This window comes from Engraulis encrasicolus, chromosome 24, assembly GCF_034702125.1.
Source record: "Engraulis encrasicolus isolate BLACKSEA-1 chromosome 24, IST_EnEncr_1.0, whole genome shotgun sequence".
NCBI classification, from domain to species: Eukaryota; Metazoa; Chordata; class Actinopteri; order Clupeiformes; family Engraulidae; genus Engraulis; species Engraulis encrasicolus.
This window is the reverse complement of record NC_085880.1, coordinates 38,135,278-38,157,777: the sequence shown is the minus strand read 5'-3', so window position 1 is coordinate 38,157,777 and position 22,500 is coordinate 38,135,278. Positions and strand designations below refer to the sequence as shown.

Below are 22,500 nucleotides of genomic sequence, written 5' to 3'. Positions count from 1 at the left end.
CAAACACACACTCACAAACTAAACTAAACTAAACTAAACATCATGTCAGGAGTCTGCCCTGGGGCAAGGCCAGTTCAAGCATTAGTCTAGTAGATTCTCTCGAAAGAGGAATGTCTTTAGTTGTTTCTTGAAAGCTGCAAGAGATGTGCTCAGTCTTGCTGCCTCTGGGAGACTGTTCCACCACCAGGGTTCGATTGCGGTCCGGGTCCTTTGCCAACCCTTCCCTGTCTCTCTCTCCCAGCTCACTTCCTGTCATAGTCTTCTCTGTCCTATCTCGAAATAGCAGAGATACAAAGTAGATATAGAATAGAGACACACACAGAATGTTCTGCATGAGTGTTGCATAGTAAGTCTGCTTTGTGCTCACAATGGCTCTAGTGGAGGGGAATGTATTGCGCTTAACGTAACCAACCTTTTGGCTTTATAGAGACAAATGACAAAAATATTGTTCAAACTCAATGTTATGAAATTTGAAATTGTTTGACAGCAATATTGATATCATGATATTAATACGATATATTGCATAGCCCTACTCATCTGTGTGCGGTTCTTCCTTGCCCTACTTCAGGGGTGGGGAACCTTTTTCATTCGAAGGGCCACTTCAAATTAATCCAAGGGCCGGACTATGAACACATACCAGGATTCCCCCTGAACTTTAGGCGTATATTGAAGGCAGCCACCTTTAAAACAGGCCTTACCTTCTATAGGTCCCCTGAATATATGTATTGCAAATGTAATTTCTAAGATTCCTTTACAAAATATGTCATATTTCATGTGAAGCTGCATAACATTAAAATTTTCTCGGGGGCCGGACAAAACGGCCTTCCAGACATGGGTGCTTCCTTGCCTGACTTGATGCACGCAGCCTCGGTGCCTGATGTCATGTGGCCCATCATTGAGAAAAACCTGAATGATCCGGTTTGGATGACCGTGGGATCAATACCGGGAGTATTCCACTGGGACGTGTGTGTGCGTGTGTGCGTGTGCGTGTGTGCATGCTGTCCTTGTCACCTATTTGAGAGCCTGGACAGAAGAGGCGTGTGTGTGTGTGTGCGAGCGTAAATTGATGTCCGTGTGTGTGTAGCACGTTCACGCTAAAGAGGCAGACCAGCTTTCGATGCACCTGTTGCTTGCAATTCACTGGCAGCTCTGAACATACAGCTCACACGGTTTTCCTTTAGTACTCTCTCTCTCTCTCTCTCTCTCTCTCTCTCTCTCTCTCCTTCTCTCTTTCTCTCTCTCTCTCTCTCGCTCCTTCTCTCTTTCTCTCTCTCTTTTCTCTTCTCTCTCTCTCTTTCTCTCTCTCCTTCTCTCTCTCTCTCTCTCTCTCTCTCTCTCTCTCTCTCACACACACACTCACACTCACACTAACATACTCTCTCCCTCTCACACAGACACACAGACACACACACACACACACACACACACACACACACACACACACTCAAACACACACACTCAAACACACACACACACACACACACACACACTCAAACACACACACACACTCAAACACACACTCAAACACACACACACACACACACACACACACACACACACACACACACACACACACACACACACACACACACACACACACACACACACACACACTCAAACACACACACACTCAAACACACACACACACACACACACACACACACACACACACACACATATACAAACACGCACAACCCTCAAACCCATTCTTGCACACACAGCTACACATACACTACACACACCTTTCTAACCATGTCTTTATTTTTTATGTGTGTTTGTGTGTCTCTGTGTGTGTGTGTTTGTGTTTGTCTGCTGTAATTGGCCTTTAGTTGCCATTTACCGTTGCCAAATTGCCCGTGATTGTGGTTGAGCGTCACCGTCTCGTCTGTGTTGAAAAAGACGAGTTGGCATCACCTCTGATAAGTGCCTGTTATGGATGTGGCTCTCCTCTCCGCTCTTTGGGCAGAAATAAAAGTCTTATTTTTTTTCTTACAGATATTTATTTTCTGTCCGTCCAGGCCCAGGGTCTGTCAATCGGAGCCCGCCAATATCCCTGTCACACACGGATGAGTTATAGTAATTCCATTGGGCCCCTGGCCAGACAACAAGAAAGGGACCCCCCTCTCTGTTGCATTGTGAGGTTCTAACAGAAATAAGTTTCAGTAAAGATGTTGGAGAACCTTCGTTGTTGTTGGGGGCGGGGGGTTCCGGGGGGTTGCACCCGAGAAAATTTTAAAATACAGAAGTTTAAAGTCCAATTGAAGAGTTTCATTGCAAAATGATGTATATCCATTTTGGAACATTTTGGGAAATTGACTTTTTTATTTTGGACATTTCATTGCATTGCATTGCATTGCACGGTCAGTTCCAATAATAAAATGTAAAAGTAGTAGTTGATGATACACCGCGCTCTTCCGTGTGGTGCGTCTCCAGTTGAATAACTTTGAAGGTGAAAAAGTGTATCGCACTCGTGTTCTTCTTTTCTTCTTTTTTATTTTTTTATGTACATAGCAGCAGAAGTGTAGACAAACGTTTCGGCTGTTGCCTTCGTCAGTGTCTCCTCAGGAGAAAAAAAGGTGGATACATCATTTTGCAATGAAAACACTGTACAGAAAAAGACACTATAAGAACACAAATATAGATCAATAATGAGGTGGTGGGTTTTTTTGTAGCACGAAGGCCCCCTTGGCTCTTGGGGCCCTTGACCTGTGCCCAGTAGGCCCGTGCAGTACTGCATCCCTGCTGTCACTCACATCACACTTCTGGTCCTCTCAGGCGTGCTGCTCGTGTGGCGTTAAAATGGCAATGGCACCATTTTGGCACCGTTTTGAATGCAGTCAAATAAATGCACACATGTAACGCAGACACACACACACACACATGCAGACACACACACACACACACGCACGCACGCACGCACGCACGCACGCACGCACACACACACACACACACACACACACACACACACACACACACACACACACACACACACACACACACAGCTCTTTAGCTTGCTGGATGACGTACATTATTGTACACCATTTTTAGCGTGGCCAAATGACCTGACAGACAAATGCACAGACATCAACAATATGTGGGTACGTGCAGAATTGTGCGTGTGTATGCAAGCTCGCACGCACGCACACACACACACACACACACAGTGGCCTTTTCCAGTGAAGAGGAGTGGCCGTGCGGTTTCAAAGCTCTCGTTAGAAGAGGATGCTCTTAGATGAAAGCTAAGCGTAGATCACACAGCCTCCTCTTCACTCACACACACACACACACACACACACACACACACACACACACACACACACACACACACACACACACACACACACACACACACACACACACACACACACACACACACACACACACACACACACACACACACAGCCTCCCCTCCCCCCTCTTTTAAACCCAGGACAAAGGCGGCTGCTCTGGCCTCTGCATCATCACTGCTACACACACACACACACACACACACGCAAAAGCACACGCATGCAAAATTACACACACACACGTAAAAATACACACACACACACACACACGCACCCCCCCCCCCCCCCCCTGCTCTCTGTTTCTATGGGGAATTGATTTGACAGGAGTTCAAAACAAAAATATAGGATGATGCCACACAAATAAAAAGCTTGCTCTCTCCCCAAGCAAGCATGTCCATGTCCATGTCTGCTCACTTCTCTTGACAGCCATTTGTGTTCCATTGGACAACATGTAACTTGGACAGAGATATAGAGTGAGGTTAAGAGCAATGACTCCTGGACAGAGGCTGAGAAACACTCAAATACTGAAGAGAAACTGAGTGTAGGAGAGGCTGAGTGGAAGACCAAGGGTGCGTTCTAATAAATAACCTTGCGTCCTACACTTGGGCTTGTGGCCTCACGTTTTGCTGATGTCCCGCCTCCGTGGAGAAAACAATTAAGTTTCCCCACTGTCAGCCTAGCCAAAACAGTTTTTGGGGGACTATTCTTCATTTACCATCCTGTTTGAAAATGAGAAAATGTCTTTACAATTGAGCTTTTGCGAGATATTGAAATATGATGCTGTTGTCAGTGATGTCATCACGACGTATTACTTCCTGGTTTGAGGCCGCAAGCACAAGTGAAGGACGCAAGGTCGCATATTGGAACGCACCCCAAGAGAATGAGTTCCGTGTTTTGAATCTGGTCAGGGCAGAATCACAGCTGCGCTACTTTTTACACCACCCGTACGGTACATTACATTACACACATTATTACTGATACAAAGAGACTTACAGCGATTTGTTTTTCACCTGCCCGGGGACTGCAGATGTAAATTAGCTTGTGAGCTATAATCTGGTCATCTCTTTACTCTTGTAACTAATGTACTTTGCATATGGTCCCTGATGAAATAAACCAATAAACTAAACTAAACTAAACTAAACAGTAATTTACTGGATGGGGTTACAGTTACTGATGTCATGCTCAAGAACTCTTCAGCTGTATATCGAGGTTTCGGGAAGGTAAGGGTTGGATTCAAGCCGGCAACCCTCTGAATTGTCTGTCTGTCGGTGTCTCTCTCTCTCTCTCTCTCTCTCTCTCTCTCTCTCTCTCTCTCTCTCTCTCTCTCTCTCTCTCTCTCACACATACACACATCCTCTCTCTCTCTCTCTCTCTCTCTCTCTCTCTCTCTCTCACGCCCCCCACACACACACACACACACACACACACAAGGTCCTTGTAGGGCAATGAAGGCAGCTTTCTATTCCTCCGTGTGTTTATATCTCTCCCTGTCTCTCTCCCTGTCCCCTAACCCCCCCCCCCCCCCCCCCCCCCCCCCACACACACACTACCTCACACAAACACAAACACACACACGTCCCACAACCACACACATACACTCACATTCACCCCCCCCCTCCCCCCACTGGCTAACTTGATCAGGCTCCTGCTGCAGCATTATAACAAATGCCATGTGGGGAAATGACTGTCATCCATCTCCTGCTGTCTGTCCAGCACTCCTCTGCTCTACCAGAGAGAGTAGAGAGAGAGAGGTTCCATTGGCCCATTGTTTCCGGGTTCTACTATTGCAAGGGGGGGCATCCCCCTTTAGGCAGACCTAAGGACTGTTCTATTCAATGCTAGGAGTATTATGACACGCCCCTTTAGGCAGACCGGAACCTGGTCATGTTAGGTGCCCATAGAAACCTATTACATTGGCATATCTCTATATACTTAAAGAATCTCTGGCTCTACTGTGCTCTGACGCCTGACACTCACTCTTGCTCTGCTCTGCTCTACTGTGCTCTGGGGTGCATTTCTGGAAAGCGTAGTTGCTAACTATGTTAGCTACTTTGTTGGTTGCAATGCAATTTCCCTTTGGCAACTACTGAAGTTGCTAGCTGCTAACAACTTCGCTTTCCAGAAATGCACCCCAGCTCTACTGTGCTGTGCCCTGACGCTCGCTCCTGCTCTTGCTCTGCCTGTCTGTCTGTCTTGAGTCCACATCCAGGATCCCAACCTAGCAGCCCAACACACACACACACACACACACGGATGCACAGACGCACACACACACGCATACACACATGCATACTGTATGCACACACACGCACACACACACACACACACACACACACACACACACACACACACACACACACACACACACACACACACACACACACACACACACACACACACACACACACACACACAGGTATTCTGATGTCTGACAGTGTCAGTATCCTATAAGGAGAAGACACCACAGTGAACCAGGAGTTGCTCTCCCATGAACCCAACCCCCACTCTGATCCTCATGACACACACACACACACACACACACACACACACACACACACACACACACACACACACACACACACACACACACACACACACACACACACACACACACACACACACACACACACACACACACACAGAGAGAGAGAGAGAGAGAGAACGCGATAGGGGGAGGAGCACGCGCGCGCACACACACACACACACACACATATGCACATGCGGAGGTGAGAGCGCAGTTGTGATGATAGGGGTTGGATACAGCAGGTGAGGAGCCGTCATTGCCGGCAGAGGAGTCAGACACCTGCTAATCTCTCTCTCTCTCTCTCTCTCTTTCTCTATCTCTCTCTCTCTCTCTCTCTCTCTCTCCCTTCTGCTCTCTCTCTCTCTCTCTCTCTCTCTCTCTCTCTCTTTTGTGCAAACTCTCTCTCTCTCTTTCTCTATCTCTCTCTCCCCACACGCTCTACTGTGCTCTTGCTTTTGTGCTCTCTCTCTTGTGCTCTCTCTCTCTCTCTCTCTCTCTCTCTCTCTCTCTCTCTCTCTCTCTCTCTCTCTCTCTCTCTCTCTCGTACACTTGTTCACCTCCTTCCTATTTATTTCATCCATTTTGTTGAGGCAGTATCCACCACACCAGCCCACCCTACCTGTGTCACACACTCTCTTTTCTTTTCTTCTTTGCTTTTCTTTCTCTTTCTTCTTCTCTTTTGGGCTTTCCTCTTCCTGTTCCTGGAGGTGGCTCTCCTCTCCTCTCCTCTCCTCTTCCATCCCCCACCTCTCCTCTACTCCCCTCTCCATTCCTCTCCTCTCCTCTCCTCTCCTCTCCTCTTCCATCCCCCTCTCTTATCCTCTCATCTCCTCCCCCCACCTCTCCTCTCCTCCCCTCTCCTTTCCTCTCCTCTCCTCTTCTCTCCTCTTCCACCCCCCACCTCTCCTCTCCCTCTCCTCTCCTCTCCTACCGTCTTCTCTCCTCTTCCATCCCCCCCCATTGTGTGCTTATCTGATTTCAGAGGAGAGGCGAAGCAAGTTACCAGCACCAGGTGTGCAGTGGGAGGTGTCTGGGAAGTGTGTGTGTGGAAGCTTGTTTGCTTGCCTGTGTGTGTGTGCGTGCGTGTGTGTTAGGGTCACATCCACTTGTTGACGCTGGGCAGGGAACACGTGTGTGTGTGTGTTTTGTGTGAGTGTGTGTGTGTGTGTTTCTGTGTGCGTGTGTGCGTGTGTGCGTGCGTGTGTGCGTGTGCGTGTGTGCATGCATGCACATATGTGTGAATGCATCCTCGTGTGTGTGCGTGCGCCTGTGTTTGTGTGTGTGTGTGTGTGTGTGCATGTGTGTGCATATGTGTGAATGTGTCCACATCGTGACAAAGATTGAGGCAGCTGCAGAATGCCCAGAACCTTAATTACATACCTCGCCCCCACTAGCCACAGTCACACACTCTTAAACACACACACACACACACACACACACACACACACACACACACACACACACACACACACACACACACACACACACACACACACACACACACACACACACACACACACACACACACACACACACACACACACACACACACACACCATTGCCCACCATGCTTTTTCCCTGTGTGGCGTCCATGTGTGGTTTTGACACTTGCTTTTCTGAGGGGCGAAGAAAGTTCATTTGGTCTACATTGACAGACAGGGTGCTCTATCAATTGTGTTGGGGGGGCATGCATCCTGTGTGTGTGTGTGTGTGTGTGTGTGTGTGTGTGTGTGTGTGTGTGTGCGTGCGTGCGTGCGTGCGTGCGTGCGTGTACCAGTGTTGGGAGTAACGCTTTACAAAAGTAACTAATTACTGTAATGCATTACTTTTTTGAGTAACACAGTAATGTGAAGGATTACAGGGGGGAAAAACAGTAATATGTCCTCGTTACAATGCAAGTAACGCGCACATTACAATGCATTTTTTCACCTACATTTTGTGTGGATAAAATGTAGTGCAAGTAATGCAAAAGTAGTGTAATGCCTTCCTTTTAAAAAAGTAATGTTGTAATGTAAGGCATTACTTTTAAATGACAGTAACATGTAATAAGTAGTGCATTACAGTTTTTGAGTAACTTTCCCAACAGTGGTGTGTGCGTATCCCCCTTTGTGTAAAGCACTACCCACGCTTCCTGATCCATCAGAAGAACAGAGGTGCTCACTTAGACCAAGACAAAAGACACACACACACACACACACACACACACACACACACACACACACACACACACACACTCTCTCTCTCTCTCTCTCTCTCTCTCTCTCTCTCTCTCTCTCTCTATTTATCTCTCTCTCTCTCTGTGTCTCCCTCTCTCTCTCTCTCTCTCTCTCTCTCTCTCTCTCTCTCTCTCTCCCTCTCTCTCACACACTCACACACACACACACACACACACACACACACACACACACACACACACACACACACAGAGGGAGACATCGTAGGCTGGCTGGAAGTGGACCTGAAGCACCAATCCACTCTGTGCTCGTGCCACTTTCCCTCTTGTCTTTTATGTCTATATTATATTATAGCCCTGTCTTGCTGTCTGGAGACACTGAGGGACCACTGTCTACTCTGTAAACACAGTCTAATATCACTTGCGTCATAATACCCCTCTGTACGCAATAGATATGGTTCAAAACATTCAACTGAGTGGAAAGCAGACTTAGTTGCAGGAGGGTGTGTGTTTTGATCCATAGTGTCTCTGTCTCTGTCTCTGTTCTGAACAACTTTTCATTCATTAGGATGCTGTGTGTGTGTGTGTGCGTGTGCGTGTGCGTGAGTGCGTACCTGTACGTATACCATTGTAAGACATGCTTTCAGCCCTGCGTAACGTTATTCATGTCTACGCATAATCGTCACTGTAGTACAATTCATAGCGCAGGACATTTCTTGATTGACCAGGCAAATTATTGCCTGTAATATTTCTGAAATAAATACTCTCAGCACTCCACAGCACTGTGCACACTGCACACAACGAAATTGCATTTATGCCTCACCCATGCAAGGGGGCGCCCAAAAGGCAGCAGTGTGGCAGGGCGGTACCACGCCCAGGGTACCTCAGCCATGGAAGTGTATGGGGGAGAGCACTGGTTAAATTACTCCCCCCACCAACTTTTAGGCTACAAGTCTGACGCCCTAACCGCTTACCCAAATGTGTGTGTGTTTGTGTGTGTGTATTTTGTCTTCTAGACGGAGGTGGTGAAGGGTCCCTCTGGCAGCTGGGGCATGACGTTCCGTCACGTGGCGGCGAGCGAGGGCGACGCGGTGCACGTGAGCATCGAGACGGTGACGCCCAACTCCCCTGCCGCCCTGGCCGACCTGCAGCGCGGAGACCGCCTCATCGCCATCGGAGGTCAGACACCACCTGACTATCTCTAGTTTATATATTATACATTTATTACTATTATTCATTAATACTATTTAACTATTAACTATTAGCGCACGGAGACCGCCTCATCGGCATTGGAGGTCAGACCCCACCTGACTATCTCTAGTTNAGTCAAGTCAAGTAGGTTTTATTGTCAATTTCTTTACATGCACTGGTCATACAAAGAATTTGAAATTACATTTCTTGCTTTCCCATTAGACATAGACTAATCTAGGTAAGGACATAGACAGTATAGACATAGACAGTACTTATACATGGACTTAAGACAGTATGGACATAGACAGTGCTCATACAGACATTTAAAGTGCAAGACTGGACAACAGAAGACTTGTAGAGGACATACATTAAGAGGTATCTGTTGTGCTTTTGTGCTTTTCCTAAAAAAAGTCCTTTATAGCGTTCTGACATGGTAATAGTAGCATTTTGAAGAAAATAAATATTAAAAAAGGTCTGTCAAGTACACCAGCAGCAGTGTGTGTGTGTGTGTGTGTGTGTGTGTGTGTGTGTGTGTGTGTGTGTGTGTGTGTGTGTGTATGTGTGTGTATGTGTTTAGTGCAGGTAGAAGGTGCGGTGTGCGTCTTGTGTGTGTGTTCGTGTGTCTGTGTGTGTGTGTGTGTGTGTGTGTGTGTGTGTGTGTGTGTCAGTGTGTGTATGTTTGGGTTTAGTGCAGAAAGTGCAGTGTGCTTGTGTGTGTGTGTGTGTGTGTGTGTGTGTGTGTGTGTGTGTGTGTGTGTGTGTGTGTGTGTGTGTGTGTGTGTGTGTGTGTGTGTGTGTGTGTGTGTGTGTGTGTGTGTGTGTGCATGTTTTGAGTTAGTGCAGGTTGAAAGTTCAGTCACGAGTATAGTAGTGCAGGTGGAATGTTCAGTCGCAGATATGGTGGTGGGGGGATGGGGGGGGGGTTGTCAGTGGCCTTGCTGGCTAGAGGCTGACAGTGGAGGGAGAGTGGGTTGAGTGTTCAGCATCTTGATCGCTTGGTGCATTGTGCTGCTCGCCAGCCTGGTGGTACGGGAACGGAGGCGCCTGTACCTCTTTCCAGAGGGCAGGAGGCTGAGCAGTTTGTGTGCAGGGTGGCTTGTGTCTTTGATGATCATCAGTGCTTTCCGGGTGAGGCGTGTGGTGTAAATGTCCTGCAGGGAGGGGAGTGGTACTCCAATGATCTTCTTCGCTGTGTTCACAACACGCTGGAGTGTCTTCCTGTTTTTCTCCGTGCAGCTTCCTCCCCACACTGTGATGCAGTTGGACACGACGCTCTCTATGGTTCCTCTGTAGAATGTTGTCATGATGGAGGGTGTAGCACTTGCCTTCTTTAGTTTGCGCAGGAAGTAGAGACGCTGATGGGCCTTCTTCGCCAGTGATGTAGTGTTGGTGGTCCAAGAGAGGTCGTCGCTGATGTGCACTCCAAGGAACTTGGTGCTGCTCACTCTCTCCACAGCATCGCCGTCGATGGTCAGTGGTGGCAGTTGTTTTTGGACCCTTTGGAAGTTGACAACAATCTCCTTGGTCTTGTTGACATTCAGCAGGAGGTTGTTGTCTTTGCACCATCTGGCCAGCAGGTCTACTTCTTCTCTGTAGTGAGTCTCATCGCCCTTGGTGATGAGGCCCACCAGTGTTGTATCATCCGCAAACTTCACTAGATGGTTAGTGCTGTGGGTCGTTGTGCAGTCGTGTGTCAGCAGCGTGAACAGCAGGGGGCTGAGAACACAACCTTGCGGAGCCCCCGTGCTCAAGGTCAGGGTGCTCGAGGTGTTGTTCCCTACCCGTACTGCTTGTGGTCTTTGCATCAGGAAGTCCAGCAGCCAGTTGCAGAGGGAGGTGCTGAAACCTAGTTTGTCCAGTTTTCTGATGAGTTGTTGTGGTATTATGGTATTGAATGCTGAACTGAAGTCAATGAACAGCATTCTCACATATCACTGATTCTTGAGAAAGTGGCTAAAACAGGTTGTAATGTTGACAGAAAAAAACAAAGTGAATTACAAAATGATATGGTATATCCTCGTAGACTAAGGTCTTAGCTTTTCAGAAATGCACAAGGCCAATCTCCCCATTATGTATTTTTTTCAGAAATCAGGCTTTTCTCCGATCATACCTTGTTTTTTGTCAACACCGTCAGACACAATTAAAAGTTATTAAAATTGTATTGATTTGGTTGCATATGTATCTGGAGTTTTTAAGTGATTATGTGTATTTTTTGGTTCACACATATGCCTTTAAATGTTGAAAATTCACTTTTGTTCTATTTTAATACTGTTTCATGTGTTCTAATTTTAAAATATGTACCGTCATACGATGCTTACTTAACGCCTAAATACAACAAACAATTTTTTGTAATTTCACAAATATTCGTGTAGGCTTAAATTGGCTATTACTTTGATATTTCAACAACTCCTAAGGAAAATGTTGTAAGCACATTCCTTTAAAATGTCCAAAACTCCTTCTTACAGTGGTGACTTAAGAACTGACGGTGGTGACAGTAATCTGAGAGTGGTGAAAGTGGCCTAATTAGTACCTGCATTTAGCAAAATAAATAGCCCTCTCAAGTCAATGGCATCTTGCATAAACACTTTATTTTTGTGTGTGCACAGTATGAGCATGTGTTTTTACTTCATTAGTTAGATTCTCTAGGAAGTAAGCCACTGGTTGTTGAAAATGTGGTAAAAACAGCTTTTAAGTTGTTCAAATCCAAAATAAAGAGGTGTGTTATCATAGATGTAGGTCTTGGCTGTGCAGGGAATGCATTGGCCAAGCTCCCCATGTTTAACATTTTTCATAAAATGGGCTCTTTCTTGTTTTGTCAACAGCGGCAGACAGAATTAGAAGTAAAAACACATGTTTACTGTATTAAAGTGAATTACTTTAACAATTCAACATAACTGTAGATACTTATTGTATGCATATTCTTAAAACATGTCAAAAACACGTAAAACATGTGTTTTTTTGGTGAACTCCATCAGATGTCACCACCGTCAGGTTTTCTGACAAAAAAAACCTCCAAATGCACCTCAGTGGTGGCTAGAGTATCATTTTGGATCACAATTATTACTAACATGCCTAGTAATGTTTCATTAACCAGCACAATTTAGTAAAATATGGAACAACATGATGAGCAGAACAAAATCTGACGGTGGTGACATCTGACGGTGTGAGACAAAAAAACACTCTTTTAAATATTATGCATTGTTTGTTCACATTAGCCATTTCATTTTCGCTCTGTTTCTTGGGTGCTTCATACCTTTTCTGAAAAAAAATATATTTATTAACATTAATGTAATACAATACTAGTAAAACCCCCGACGGTGTTGACAGTTTATGGTTGGGACAGTACCAGTGTCCAAACAAATTAACAAATTGAGGACAAAATAGTAAACTTACAGGAGCTTCAGTGATGGTGAAGTATGCAGTAGAGCTAAAGGTTTGAAAAGGGGTCCTCAGTAATGAAAATTACCTTGTGCATACCTGATTTTATTGTCTTTTAGAAAAAATCTGACGGTGGTGACCAATATGCTGGACACATTTTGAGCAATCAGCAAATAATAGTAAATATTGTTTTACATCCACTATGTGCACATATGTAGAACCACTTTAATATGGTCTTCCACATCATGGTGATATTGTTCAATTCTGTTAGTGATTTTTGTATTTTAAGTCAATTGAAATGATGATGCCAGTCCTTGGGACAGGCGTTTTCACAGGGTGTGGACAGGTTTATAGCCATGAAAAGTAATAAAATTACACTGAAATATTTCAAACAACTGTGTATTCGTGTGACAGACCCCTTGGCCATTACCTGGGTTCATTTTGTTTGTGAAAATTTAGTTGATTTTCAACAGAATTAATATTTTACTGCAGGGACATGTTTTTGCCAAACTTTCAAGAATCAGTGATATGAATCTTTATTGTCCAAGTGGGTGAGGGCTGGATGGAGGGCAGAGCAAATTGCATCCTCCGTGGATCGCTTGGCTCGGTATGCGAACTGGTAGGGGTCTAGGGTGGGGGGTAGGGTGGCTTTGATGTGTGACAGGACTAGCCGTTCGAAGCACTTCATGATTATGGGCGTCAGTGCTACAGGACGGTAGTCATTGAAGCATGATGGTGATGATTTCTTCGGCACAGGTATGATGGTAGCAGCTTTGAAAAGTGATGGGATGACTGCTTGCTCCAGAGAGATGTTAAAGATGTCTGTGAAGACATCCTTCAGCTCTTCTGCACAATCCTTCAACACTCGGCCTGGTATGTTGTCTGGGCCAGCTGCTTTGCGTGGGTTGATGGTGGCCAGTGTCCTCTTAACACTGGCAGAGGACAGGTAAAGAGGTTGATCATGGGGGGGAGGGGGAGTTTTCTGTGGGTGAGTGTCATTTTGTGCTTCAAAGCGGGCAAAGAAACTGTTCAGGTCGTTTAGCAGAGAGGTGTTGTTGTCACAGCTTCGTGGTGCAGGCTTATAGTCCGTGATGGCCTGTATGCCCTGCCACAGGCTCTGTGCATCTCTGCTGTCTTTGAAGTGTGTTGTTATTTTGTCTGAGTATTCCTTTTTTGCTTTCCTGATGCCCTGGGACAGGTTAGCCCTTGCTGTCTTTAGGCCAGCTACGTCTCCTGCTCTGAAGGCTTTGTCTCTGGCCCTCAGCAGTCGGTGAACGTCTCCTGTGAACCATGGCTTCTGGTTGGCCCTGGTAGTGATGTGTTTTATTTCTGTAACATCATCGATGCATTTTGTGATGTAGGAGGTCACGGTGTCTGTGTACTCCTCAATGTCAATGTGATTGCTGTGGGTGGCAGTTGTTTTGAAAATGTCCCAGTCTGTGGTTTCAAAGCAGTCCTGAAGTCGTGAGATGGCTCCCTCAGGCCATTTTCTCACCTCCTTCTGAACTGGTTTGGTGAGTTTTGCCTTTTGTCTGTAAGCTGGCAGTAGCAGAATTGTCGTGTGGTCTGATGATCCAATGTGGGGGATGGGCTTTGCCTTGTATGCTCTCTTCTGATTTGTGTAAACGAGGTCCAGGGTGTTTTGTTCTCTTGTTGGGAAGTTGACATGTTGATGAAATTTTGGAAGTACTGTTTTGAGATTTCCGTGGTTGAAATCTCCCAGTACCACTGTGAAGGCATCTGGGTGTGCATCTTGTTGTTCGCTGATGCCCCAGCTCGTTCAGTGCCTCGTTTTTGACGCCATTGTTGTTGCTGGGTGGGAGGTAGACGGCGACTAATAGGATAGCGGATATTTCTCTGGGTAAATAAAAGGGTCGGCACTTGATGATCATGAACTCCACTCGTGGAGAGCAGTGCCTCTGTACTACCGTAGCATTATTGCACCAAGCATCATGTGTGTAGACACATATTCCTCCCCCTCGTTTTTTCTCTGCAAGGGCTCTGTCCGCTCGGTGGCACGTTAGTTGTTCCAGTTGTAAAGCCGAATCGGGTATGCCGTCGTTCAGCCATGATTCGGTGAACACCGTAACGCAGCAGTTCCTCACGGTTTTGTTCGCTGATCTTAGTAGCCGTATGTCATCCATCTTATTGTCCAGAGATCTGACGTTTGCCAAGAGAATTGATGGTATTGCTGGACGAGTTGGGTTGGCTGCAAGCCGTGTCTCGACGCCACCTCGTTTGCCCCTTTTCCTAATTCTTGAGCATCTTTTTCTGTGTCGGCATAGCGAGGCAGACGGGTCCGATGTAGTCCTATGCCGCCGGAGAATTCCTAGTTCTTCCAGAGTCTTCATTGGTACATCCAATACATTGCTTAAGTTGTCCATTCTTATCTGCAACAGCTGTTGCCGACTGTACGTGCGTTCCGACATATTTTCCGACGGTAGACATTTCGAAAGACACATTTTAACACAAATAAACACTGAAAGTTGGGAAAGCAAGGGGCTGCTGCAACCTACGTGCGCCGCCGCCGGAAGTTATGTAGTTTATATATTATACATTTATTACTATTCATTAATACTATTAACTATTTAACTATTAACTAGCGCGGGGAGACCACATCAGAGGTCAGACGCCTGACCATCTCTAGTTTGTATATTAAACATTTATAACTATTTATTAATACTATTACATTCTTCTATTATACTACTATATTCTGTGACCTTCAGCGCAGGGTTAGCGTGGGGAGACCTCCTCATCGCCGTTGGAGGTCAGACACCTGACTATCTCAAGTTTATATATTATACATTTATTACTATTTATTAACACTATTAACTATTTAGTCTTGCCAGGGTTAGTGCGGGGAGATCGCATCATTACCATCAGAGGTCAGGAGTGCGTTTCTCAAAACTGCAGTTGTTAGCCAGTTAGCAACTTCGGTAGTTGTCAATGGGAAATTGCATTGCAAGCAAAAAAGTAGCCAATGTAGTTAGCAACTATGGTTTCGAGAAATGCAGCCCAGACTTGTTTATTTAAAGTTAAAGGTGCATTGTGTAGGATGGTGGCCAGAGCAGGTATAGCACCTATGCTGCTCTTTGAAACTGTGCGGCTGCCTATAGACAAATTTGACCTTTTCATGAATATTTACTAAATAACCAAATGACCAACCAATGACCAAAGTGCAGAAAGTTTTGCCGCTAAAAATGTCTATTTCTGGAAATTCAAAATGATGAACTTGAAGAAGATCCATCTTTTCATGTAAAAAAAGGGCAATTTATCTGTAATGAATACCGGTACTTAGAATTTTATTGTGGTTTGCAGTATTAATGAAAAAGCTAACATTTGTGAATGGGCAGCACGAGTTGTGGGATTCAGCACCTAGTTAAGAATTGTTAAGTAGCCTATTTAGGCGATAGTGTGAGCGCGTCTTCTCCACTTTTTGGAGCATGAGTTCTGAAAAATAAAAATATTACACAGTGCTCCTTTAAAGTTAAAGCTCATATGAGGAGGAAAATCATACCCAATACCTAATACCCAATATTTAGCTCATTGATCAAAAGAGTTGGTAGAGCGCTAGTGTCCCTCAAAACCAACTGGTGCTCTTGGAAGGGGTTCAATGTTCAAAAAAGACAGAAGGAAAAAAATCCTTGGTCCAGGCACTTCAGTTGGTTAATGTAGTAAAAAAACAAACTTTATTTAAGGGGCAAATGCATTAAAAAACACCAATGCGTTTCGGCGCTGTGGCCTTCATCAGGGTGTGTGTGAACTGAAGTGCCTGGACCAAGGATTTTTTTCCTTCTGTCTTTATTTAGCTCATTGATATTTGAATCAAACGTTGTATTGTGTAACGTCTGCATCGTTCTCCTCCAGGTGTGAAGGTGACGTCGTCCGTCCAGGTCCCGAGGTTGCTAAAGGCGGCGGGCGAGCGGGTACAAGTGCTGTACGAGCGCCCCGTCCGCCACCACGGCGGCACCACCACCACCACCAGCAGCAGCAGCAGCGGTGGCGGCGGAGGCATCCCCACCTCCACCTCCTCCTCCACCCCCCAGGACCCGCTGAGCTCGCTGGACGAGCCCTCAGCCGTCCCCCACCCCCACCCCCACCCCCATGCCCCGCCCACCGCCTACCAGGAGGACCCGGCCACCATCACCACCATGGACATCTCCGAGAGCAAGGACAACGACTCGGAGTTCGAGGAGCTGATCGTGGACTCACGGCCCCCGCTCCCTCCGCCTCCCTCCTCCTCCTCCATCGCGGCCGCCTCCTCCTCCTCCTCCTCCTCGGCCGTGGCGGAGTTTAGGGACGACTTCCTGCTCAGCGTGAACCAAAGCCCCAAGAGGGCGCTCGGCACCATCTCGCCCATCCTCAACCGCAAGCTCAACCTGGTGGGTCTCCAGTCGCCCCTCAAGCCCAAAGACTCTCCCAAACCCTCGCCTTCCCACCACAGGGCTGCAGCCTCGGAGGCATCCTCTGTGTCCGGGCACAGCTCTTCTGGTGGCTCCACTTCTGCTGGCGGAGGTGGTGGAGGAGGAGGAGAAGGTGGGTTGTATGTAATGTATGTACTGTATGCATGTATGTATGTACTGTATATAGGCCAGTGTCCTCTGTTCTTGTCAGTTGTGCAATAGTCTTGTGATGTGATGTTATGTGTAGGCAGTGGTGTAGTCTACGTAGAACGCGGGTATACGGAGTATACCCACTTCTAAATTTCAGGGATTTCAGTATACCCACTTAAAATTGATGGATCCATTATTTTGAATAGCACAAATATATACAGTATATCCACCATAAAAAAGTAGACTACACCACTGTGTGTAGGTCCTGTCTTAAACGAGTCTCGCTCAGGGATGCAAAATGTATTTCAGTGTAAACTGACAATAAAGTGTCATCGTATCGTATAGGTCCCCAGAGGCCTACTGTGCCCCCGCCCCCTCCCCCGGCCAGGCCACCCGTCCCGCCGCGTCCACACATCAAGGTCACGTCGGCCCTGGAGGGGCAGAGCCAGTCGGTGGACGCCGGAGACGCTGGAGCTCCGGCAGCAGAGAAGAGCCCTGAGAAGACTCCGACACCAGCTGCTAGCACCACCACGGGCACCACCAACACGGGCACCGCCACGGGGGCAAACGGGCCCGAAAAACCCACCACCGAGAAATCCCCCGTCAAATCAGTCGAGCCAAAGCCCGTAACCACCAAGTCTGCAGCCACTGAACAAACCACGCAGGTAGGGATGCACCAATACACATTTTTTCACTTCCGATCCGATTATCAATTAAATTTGGGTATCTGTCGATACCGATACTACTCCGATCCGATACCAAAACCACATGTATGCATGGGCTTCAACTTGAGGTAGGCCCAAGTAGACTATTTGGTCAGAAGACTAGGAAACCAATTATTAAGTAAAACGTAACAAGTAAAAACGTAACAATCCCATCCTGAAAACTAATATGCAAGTGTTATGATTTCAAATTAACATTACACCTGGCTCAATGTCAGCATCGGAATCTTTGGGAAAATTCCAATCCGATCCAATCTCTGAATTATGTTGATATCTGAACACGATACACTGATACCGATATCTCATCCCTTCACGCAGGACGCGACCACCACTACAACAGCAGGCGGCATGACTCACAGCTCCAGCAGAACAGACCTGTCCAAAGACCACAAGAGCAGCAGCGGCGGTGGTGACCAGACCAGCATGACCTCCTCCACCTCCTCCACCACCCAGAGGGAGAACAGCCTGGACGAGCAGGGCCTGTGGGAGTCCCCCGAGGCGCGCTTCCACAGCAGAGCGGCGCGCTGGCCCCCCCAGGCCTCCGTGGTGTTCGAGGTGGATGCCCAGCACCGCTTCCTCAACGCCGCGCTGTGGTGCAAGGTATAGTTTCTCTTTTTGTGCCTATGTGTCTGTGAACCTATTGAAGTCATTTAAAGGGGTATGCCACTATTTTGGGGCTTAATACAGTTAAAATCATTGGCTGGGGTTTATAAAGGTGGTAAAGTATCTTATTTTTTCATGTTAAGCGTTGTCTTGCTTTAAGACAAGTTAAAAGAGGGAGTATGTCGCTGATCCGTGTAGCATGTAGCATGCTATACGGATCCATTGACTTTCACTAGCTTAGCAACATGCTCCCTCTTTTAACTTGTCTTAAGTAAGGGTTAACGTTCGGCGAGAAGGTCGCTACCGTGGAATAGCAGCACGACAGAGAGAATCTTTAGACCCCGACGCGGAGCGGAGGGGTCTTGTTCTCTCTGAAGTGCTGCTATTCCACAAAGCGACCGACTCGCCGAAAGTTAACCCGCTTATTATATGGATATACTTAAATGATTCACACATGGCGGGGACATTTCTTTAGGCCTATTTAATGTTAAGATTGTTGCTGCGCAAAACAAAACGGTGCCGTTGTGGAACACCGCTAGGCAACAGCTAGGTAGCCAGGACAACAGGTGTAGTCTATCACAGCAGCTGATTAGAGTCTTGTTGAAAAGTCGCTTTAGCAGTGAAAAGTCTTGTTGCCATTGACAGCGGTCTGTTATAGACCAACCCGTCCGTTATCGAAAAATAACAGACGTGCGAACGTTGGGGAGCCCCGTTGAAATGAATGGAGCATTCGACCGATGACGTCACAACCATATAATAAAGCAAGATAACGGCTTACATGAAAAATAATACACTTTACCACCTTTGTAAACCCTGGCCAGCGATTTTAACTGTATTAAGCCCCAAAATAGTGGTATACCCCTTTAATGACTACCATGCATGTATGCATGCATGTAGGAGGCTGTACTAGTTATGCACTTTTAAGTATCTACTTTATGCATCTCTATGATGCCACTTCATGTCTGTATATGTTTTTTTTTCCCGCCGCCATGTGTATTAGTGTTGTGTGTCGCAATGTATGTCCAAGACAAATTTCCTTTGAGACCAATTTTATAATAGCCTGTCCTCTTCTGCTTTGTACAACTGCAGTGTTTGAATGCTTGGTTGTGGGATTATTGATTTTTAAATGTTTGTATGTCTGTGGTGAAACTGAAAACAAATTTCCACTCTGTGGACAATAAAGTATTCGTATTCGTAATAAAAGAGTCTTGATTTTTGTATCTCTCAGGACCCCTTCAAGCTGGGCAGCCTACTGTGACTGGGCCACGTCAGTTACTTAATTGATTACTATGTCTTTATAAACAAACATTAATATAATTTTAATATAATATAATCTATAATCTTGAATCTCTCAGGACCCCTTCAAGCTGGGCAGCCTGCTGTGCCTGGGCCACGTCAGCCTGCGTCTGGAGCACGTGGCGCTGGAGTGCATGTCCATGTCCTCGGCCGAGTACCAGAGCACCTTCCGACTGAGCGCCCCCGAGCCCCGCGCCAGCGTCAGCCGCACCATGCTGCGCAGCCTCACCACGCACAAGGGCTTCAACGAGAAGCTCTGCTACGGCGACGTGACGCTCAACTTCACCTACCTGGCGGAGGGGGAGCCCGAGCACCCGTGCTGGGGACCTGGTACTGCCACCGCCACCAGCGCGGAGAAGGAGCTGGAGAGGAAAGGCAGCCTGCAGGACGAGGAGTTCCAGGAGAGGGAGCGGGAACGCGCAGAGCAGCAGCAGCAGGTATTGCAGTGTTTCTCAACGGGGGCGGTACAGCCCCCCACGTGGAATTGGGGAGCTCTAGGGGGGGGCGTTGAGAAGGATACGGCTGAGAGGGGGTGGTGTTTAGTTGCCATTGGGGAGTATTAGTCCATTTGTTTTTTAATACTAAGGGGGCATTGGGCTTATCATGAGGTCAAGGGGGGCGTTGGGAGGCTTGTGATGAGGCCAAGGGGGCATTTGTTCAGAAAAGGTTGAGAACCACTGAGGTATTGGCAAAGGGTTCATGATTCAATGCACATCACCATACATACAGGGGTCAGACAAAATAACTGAGACACCTGTCATTTTAGTGTGGGAAGTTTCATGGCTCAAGTGGACCAGCCTGTTGGTCAGTTGGTCCATTAATTGTACATTTCACCAGTAAAGTGAAGTGTGAAGGTTCGATTAGCAGGGTAAGAGCACAGTTTTGCTAAAAAAAAATGTTGCAATGCACACAACATTATGGGTGACGTATCAGAGTTCAAAAAGGAGAAATTCTTGGTGCGCTGTTGCATCTTTGACCAAGACAGCAAGTCTTTGTGATGTATCAAGAGCCACGGTATCCAAGGTGATGTCTGCATACCACCAAGGATGAACCACATCCAACAGGAAGAGGAAGCTGTCTTCCCACACTTCCCACACTTCCCACACTAAAATGACAGGTGTCTCAGTTATTATTTCCAACCCCTGTATGCCACGATGCATTGTGATTCATATATTATAGTCATGCATTGCAACATTTACTTCAGTAAATGTAAAAATGCAGCTTATTTGTCAGTTGCTGTGTAGCATGCAGAACCATTACCTACTCTCTCCTGAACAAAAAGAAGCAGTGACAAGTTAAACTTTCTTCTTATTAAGTAATTGATGGTCATGAATCGATGCAGTATAGTGAAAATAAGTATCACGATACATTGTCATGAATCAATGCAGTGTATGTAAGGGATAACGGCCAAAGAGCTGACATTCCACAAAGTTAATATCATGATGGCGGCTCTGAACTCTGGCAACGTGCGCATCACTGAGACAGAGTTGCCTACGCCAAGTCATAAGTAAGGGTTAACGTTCGGCGAGAAGGTCGCTACCGTGGAATAGCAGCACGACAGAGAGAATCTTTAGACCCCGACGCGGAGCGGAGCTATTCCACAAAGCGACCGACTCGCCGAAAGTTAACCCGCTTATTATATGGATATACTTAAATGATTCACACATGGCGGGGACAATTCTTTAGGCCTATTTAATGTTAAGATTGTTGCTGCGCAAAACAAAACAGTGCCGTTGTGGAACACCGCTAGGCAACAGCTAGGTAGCCAGGACAACAGGTGTTGTCTATCACAGCAGCTGATTAGAGTCTTGTTGAAAAGTCGCTTTAGCAGTGAAAAGTCTTGTTGCCATTGACAGCGGTCTGTTATAGACCAACCCGTCCGTTATCGAAAAATAACAGACGTGCGAACGTTGGGGAGCCCCGTTGAAATGAATGGAGCATTCGACCGATGACGTCACAACCATATAATAACCTTCGTTAACCGGTCGGCCTCGAAGGCTGTTATCCAGCTTATCTGCCATTAGGGTAAGATACTTTTGAAAATCTATTTAATTAAATCTGTAAAGTTGCCAACTGCACCATAATCTTTTGAGCAAGATTGATACATCGCTACGCGGGCGTGTAACTTAGACTCATCTAGAATCTTCGTTTGGAATGCAGATGCTGCGATTATTTGCGCGTCTTACTTAGTCGTACGCTTGACGCCCGACCGGTAACACGTAACTAATGGTCACCTACCCCATCAGCCAAACAGAAAAAAATAATTCCGTTGTGAAGGCAGCTAAGGTGAAAATAAGTATTACAATGCATTGTCATGATGATTTTTTTTGCACACCCCAATCAGCAGGCCCAGGCGGCGCTGGCGGCGCGCGACGACCTCAGCTACACCTCCTCCCTGGGCCTGCTGGGAGAGATGCGCCACAACTTCCAGGACACGCAGTTCCAGAACCCCACCTACTGCGAGTACTGCAAGCGCAAGGTGTGGACCAAGTCGGCCTCGCAGTGCATGGCGTGCGCCTACGTGTGCCACAAGCGCTGCCAGGACAAGTGCCTGGCGGAGAACCCCTACTGCGTGGCGCTGGTGGCCCCTGGCGAGCGGGTGGTGGGTGGCCGCGGCGGTGCCGCAGACCCCGAGGCCAAGTCCACCATCAACCGGGCCACCACGGGCATCACGCGGCACATCATCAACACCAGCTCGCGCCTGCTCAGCCTGCGGCAGGTGCCCAAGGCGCGGCTGACCGAGCAGGTGGCCGAGGCGGCTGCGGTGGCGGTG

At 46.9% G+C, this 22,500-nt stretch overlaps 1 protein-coding gene across 1 annotated transcript in view; it reads left to right on the top strand.

The window, feature by feature from the left end:
- The window catches only part of pdzd8 (PDZ domain containing 8), a 99,441-nt gene that overhangs the window by 74,964 nt on the left and 1,977 nt on the right, over positions 1-22,500 (top strand). The window contains exons 4-9 of the mRNA XM_063190964.1: positions 9,001-9,163; positions 16,421-17,089; positions 17,452-17,771; positions 18,147-18,428; positions 19,787-20,164; positions 22,072-22,500. The exon at positions 22,072-22,500 is cut by the window's right edge and continues 372 nt beyond it. Of these exons, the coding sequence (XP_063047034.1) occupies positions 9,001-9,163; positions 16,421-17,089; positions 17,452-17,771; positions 18,147-18,428; positions 19,787-20,164; positions 22,072-22,500 (2,241 nt within the window). The remainder of the gene's footprint in view (positions 1-9,000; positions 9,164-16,420; positions 17,090-17,451; positions 17,772-18,146; positions 18,429-19,786; positions 20,165-22,071) is intronic.